Below are 6,000 nucleotides of genomic sequence, written 5' to 3'. Positions count from 1 at the left end.
CTGAATCCATTAGATTAACAAACGGAACTAGTTTACAGATATAAAAAATGCAAAGGTGAGAAACCTAATTCTTGATAAGAAAAGTAATGAATAAAATACCAGTGTAAAGATACTACTGTTGGGTTAGGGCTGTGCGAAATGCAGAAATATATATTATTTTTATATTAAGTATATATATATATTATTATTTATATATACACATATATTCACTGTGCGAATTTTGCTAATGTATTTATAAAATATTTTTTTATATTTGGGTGTTAACATTTGCTACTTCGAGAAGAAAAAAATTTGAAATATCAGAATATATACTACTTCATTATTATAATTTATTTTTTTATGAAATTAGATTAATTATCATGTAATAAAATTTTATATCTTATTTTTAGCATATTTCCCATTTTAATTGTTAATTTTGTATTATATGACTAATCTGTTAAGTTTTATCATGGTTTCCCATGAATATTACAGGTTGTTGCCATATAGTACCTCTCTATTCCCGCCATGGATTATTAAGATGTAGAAAAAAATTATCGTAGAAATCGGTGCATTTAGTATACATTAAATATTGCGACTGGTAGCATTTCAGCCTTTAATTCGGAGCTCCGAGTTCGAATCCCGGTCAGGCATGGCATTTTCACACACGCTACAATTCATTCATCTCATCTTCTGAAGCAATACCTAACGGTGGTCTCTGAGGTTAAACAAAAAAAATAGTATACATTAAATAAACTATGATTTTATTTTAAATTTAGGCCTAAGTAATTTGGTCATAAATTCAAACGTCAAAAAAATTAACCGCTAATAGTATAAGAAGGAGGTAAATTAAATTTAAGAAACTTTTGTTTTCGGCAGAGATTTACACATAAAAAAATTGTAATTTATGAAAAATTTAATTTTCAAAATATTTATAAAAATAAATTCACTAAAAAGCGATTAGTAAAATTAATTAAAATTCCGATTAAGTGAATATACTACCGCATGTAGCGCAAATAGTCGGCAGACGATTCTTGATTGTTTTCGTGCAGTCTGTCTGTGCATATTTCAGAAAATGTCAGGTGTGAGATTATTTTGGAATTGTCTGTTTTCTCCAAAATTATATAAAGTTTATACTGGAAGAAGTACTGAGGTAAGTGGATTTACAGTGATTATTTTCATTAATTAATAATTTTACCATTTAAAAATTATGACAAAATATTAATTCTAACCTTACTTTTCAGGGGAGGTACGAAGAAAGTAATCTTGAAAGATGGGGTGATCAGATAATATCTACTGTGAGTATTCTCTAAAAGTTTTTGTATATCGTTAATTGTTATTTAAATGTATTATTAAGCGTGTGCAAACTTGTGTAATTAGTACTTTGACATTCATTGGTAGATGACTGTGCATTATGGTAGTAGTCATCCTTGATTGAACTGGAATTTTTGTTAATTTTTCATATTGTTTTTGCATATATCATCTATTGTTGAAATTATTAGAGCCTTCTAGTGTATTATATATATATTTGCTTTATCATGTAGCCAGAGTTAATTATGTACATTATTTCTTTCTTATATTTGTTGCCCTTAAAACCAGGATATATGGAGCCTTGTTTTTACCAAATATATTAGTAAGTCATAATTTGTTTTGAATTGGTCATATAGTAGCAGTATGTTTGGGTATATGTTAACTGTAATTTGTTTAATAAATTTGTATACCTTGGTTGACAACAACAATTTTTTATTTTGTTTGATGTAATACCAATACTGTAGAACATTTTTTAAATTAATATTTTAGATTTAACATTTATATGAACATTTAATATATAATATTATGTGAAATAGCAGTAAAGAATAGCAATAAAACTAGATATTCTAATTAATACAAATTTGTGGCAAGACGAGATTTTTTCCTGTTTACTACAATCTCAGCCAGTATTAGATTACTGGTCACTCTTTCTATTCATCTGACATCAGAGGAATGTCTATATTTGCCACACAATTTATCTATTTTTTTGTGGTTTCTTTGCTAGTTGTCTTTATTTATAAAAATTATGTAAGTTTCTTGTATGTATGATCTTAATCTGTTTCAGTAGTTTTTACTCTTTGATTACTGTATTGAATCTAGAGTGAGAGTAATTGCCTTAACATATAACATTTTTAAAAAAATGGCTGAAGGTATTAACAGAAAATAATTTATGCATAAAATTTTGTCCAAAATTGTTTAGCCTAGACTATTGAAATTTTTCCATCTACATTTACCATTTCATAGATAAATAATGAGATACCATTATTAATTCTTGGTCTCAGCAAAGTTATTGAGGTTATTTTACTGCAAATTTAATTTAAATGCTCATTCAAGGAAAATTTGTGATAATCAGTACTTCACTGTTGATGAGTTTGAAAAGAAAATAATGTAAAGTAATAATAGGAAATAAATTTTAAAAAGCTTGATGGCTCAGATGTAATCAATAATTTATTTTTACTTAACAATATCATCAAAATTAATTATTTATTAATTTTTAATGCATTTTTTCTTGATTATAATTGTATCTGTCTGAAAACCAGTCTGATATGTTATTGCTTTAGCAGTCTTTCTGGTTATAACTTTATCTGTCTTTCAGTTGCTTCTCAAACCAGCTCTGTGTAGCTTCTATGATCTTGTCAATAATAATGAGTTATTTATCTCCTAAAAATCCCTTTACTGGTATAAATAAGTATCAATTGGATGTAACCAAATAAAGAGTGATTGGTATTTGTGATAGAATACTCTACTTGAATTGACTAGGAGTTGCCATTGTTAAAACAGTAATAAGAGGAGCCAATTGTCATAAGTAATGAAAGTGAATCTTGGCTTGCTCTTTCTCTTGATTGTTTCAATTACTTAATTTATTATCTATTTTCATTTAATAGAGTTGAATAAAACTGTGCTTTGATTTTTTTTAATGATAAGAAAATCAGGTTAATAAAACCTTTTGAATCTCTGAATACTGTCACATGATCTTCCCTATTGGAGACATTTTTTTATTTTTCTTGGTGGAGAGGAGTCACCACTCTTCTCCTCCACATGCATGGAAACATGGTAATGTTTCCATGCATGCTTACTTTCCTTGGTTCAAGATTAATGTACTGGACCAAAATCTAGTTATTATATATAAGTTTGGACTCGCCTCCAATTTTGATAAAATTTGGATTATACCATATTAAGTATCTAAGTATACATTAAGATTGAAATTATTTGTCAGAATCACCTTACACCTGGTTGCATCACTCATAAGTTACACAGTGTCTTCACTAAAAATTTCATAATTCAGCACTGTACAAGCGTAATATGCACTATTTTCAGACTAAATAATTTTGTTTAAGTGAAATTAAATTGAAAATAGATAAGATTCACCAAATGTAGAAATTAGAAAGACTAAATTAAGTAAGGTTAAGGTTAAGTTGTGGGTTTTGGTAAATGTGCAGTATACATTATTTACGAAGTAAATAACTAGGTGTAAGTGAAATTTGAATTTAGTTGGGTTTATGTTAAGGTTAGGGTAGGTAACTAACAATTTTGTTACTGAACTTCGTACAATATCAGTAAACATAACCTAATGCTTAATTAGCTTACTAACCTTGTCTAATTAACCTTAAATATTAAATTGACTGATTGTTAGGTGAAGTCCATAATTGTATACAATAACCAATTATTTAGTCTGAAAATAATGTGTATTACACTTGTAAACTGCTGAATTACAAAATTTTTGGTGAGGGTACTGTTTTATTTATTAGAGATGTTACTCTGGTGAAAGATGTTTCCAATGAATAATTTAGGATCTAAATAAGGTATATTCCAAATTTTATTAAAATCAGAGGTGAGTTCATAATTATATAACCAAAGTTTAATGCAGTTCAATTTAGAATTAAAGAACTTGTCTCATCCTTCAGAATGTTAAAGGAATTATGACTGTTACATTTTTTATATGGTGTAAGATAGTGAGGAATCTTTTTTACTGTAATATCATGTGCAGTATTTTCTCACAGGCCAGCCCGTGAGTGTAGTGGATAACATGTTGGCTTCTATATTAGGTATTATTTTGAATACTAGATCGTGGATACCAGTGTTCTTTGGTGGTTGGGTTTCAATTAACCACACATCTCAGGAATGGTCGAACTGAGAATGTACAAGACTACACTTCATTTACACTCATACATATCATCCTCTGAAGAATTATCTAAACGGTAGTTACCGGAGGCTAAACAGGAAAAAGAAAGAAAGAAGATTAGGTATTATGATTTTGAACAAGTAATGTTCAGTAGATTAGTTTCTTAACTGTTTGTAAATAATATATTATTAACAAGAAAATGTGGATTTACTGAAAGAGCACTTTCATGGCCAAAAAGTATTACTAACTTCTACAGGATAGGTAATAAATATTATGGATTAAGAAGCATAGATCAATATTTTAGAGAAGTTAAAGATCTTTGGCCAAAAAGTTAGATCTGTTTTACAGTCACTGGAAAAAATAAGTGTAGTGAATAAAAATTGTTTAGATCGTATCCTGTAGGCAGGAAACAGTATGATAGAGATAACACGAGACACAAAAGGAACTGGAGGAAATTATGGTCCTAATCAAATTAACAGCATTAGAGTATCACAAAACTACAGATGTATTTTTAGTAAACTACAGTGATCTACAACTAGTTAATAGAAAACAAACTGTACTCAATGCAAAATACCTTTCATTTATACACTACTGGTTGATCAATTGTTGATATAAATAAATTCTTTGTCTTTATGTGTCATTTACACTCGGTCAGCTTTCAATCAAAACTTTTATTAATTGTGACTTTAAATAATTCTAAGGTTAAACAATGGAACAATCTCTAAATTCTTGAACTATGCAGTCTATTCCTCCAGATAGTTCTTTTATTATTAAATTTCTTCCGAGTTATTAAATGAAGTAAAGAATGTCTTTCTTCTTTCAAAGTATGCACTAAATACTACAATTTTTCCTTTCTTTATCGTGTTAACAACTTCTAGATTCTTATAATTCCACACTTCCTAAAATGTCATTATTGGATAGTCTTTCAGTCCAATCTGTTTTAACATTTGTTAATAAATCTATATTTCAGTAGCTTCCAACTTATTAAACTCTTTTTGTTTTAATGTTCAAGCTTCCATATCATAAAGTAGTATAGAAAATATGAGCATTCCAATTAGAGGTGGGTATTTTATTGGCATATACAGTAAAACCTGAGTTAACATAATTTCGTGGGATAAAAAATATTTTCCATTGTGAACAGGATTCTGTTGAATACAGGGATGAACTAGCGAACTATACAGTTAAAAAGAAAAAAATATGGTAGTGTACTTACCAGAACCCCATTTCATTTTCAGCAGTGGATTGTACAGTAGTTTTTAAGTGAATCTTATGTTAGCATGTACAGAACAGTATACTGGATTGTAGATTAATTTTCGTATTTTAATTTAAAAAATCTTAAATTTAGGAACTGATAATTTTGAAGAATAACGAATTTCATTACCTTAAACCAATACACTTTAATAAGTAAACATAATTTAAATTAACCTAAATGTACTTTATTACTGTTCATTGTGTAATTTAGTCTTTATTATAAGAAAAAAAATTGGTAATTTTTTTGTACTGAATTTTTACTTTCAGCTACTCTGTTTTCTGTTAACATTCTGGCTTTACAAATTATGTTAAACAACTCTGAATCATTTGCTGTAAGTGAAAATTCCTGAAGGTCTAATAGGTTGGATAATGCTGCATTGTATAACTAGTTTTTGTATCGTTCATTACTGTTGTAGCATTACTGTTACGGTCCTCGTCATCAGAATTGTTTTTGTCTTTGTCAGTTTTCACTTGTGGTGGTCAATAAATTTATCTATCAATAGGTTGTCCATGTTAACTAAATCTTACAGCAGTTATATTTTCCTAAGGTGCCCTCTTCAGTTCTTCCTGCAAGTGTTCAAATGTTGTAAGTTTCGCTTCTGTAGCCATGTGCAATTGAA

General features: G+C 28.4%; 1 protein-coding gene across 1 annotated transcript in view; it reads left to right on the top strand.

Moving 5' to 3' along the window:
- The first annotated feature begins 972 nt into the window (after window positions 1-972).
- Window positions 973-6,000, top strand: part of LOC142329271 (phosphatidylserine lipase ABHD16A) — a 48,799-nt gene continuing 43,771 nt past the window's right edge. Inside the window, exons 1-2 of the mRNA XM_075373703.1 lie at window positions 973-1,129; window positions 1,221-1,274. Of these exons, the coding sequence (XP_075229818.1) occupies window positions 1,052-1,129; window positions 1,221-1,274 (132 nt within the window). The 5' untranslated portion in view covers window positions 973-1,051. The remainder of the gene's footprint in view (window positions 1,130-1,220; window positions 1,275-6,000) is intronic.

Source organism: Lycorma delicatula, chromosome 8 (assembly GCF_047948215.1).
Source record: "Lycorma delicatula isolate Av1 chromosome 8, ASM4794821v1, whole genome shotgun sequence".
Taxonomy (NCBI): Eukaryota; Metazoa; Arthropoda; class Insecta; order Hemiptera; family Fulgoridae; genus Lycorma; species Lycorma delicatula.
The sequence above is the reverse complement of the archived record's forward strand: the minus strand, read 5'-3'. Positions and strand labels throughout refer to the sequence as shown.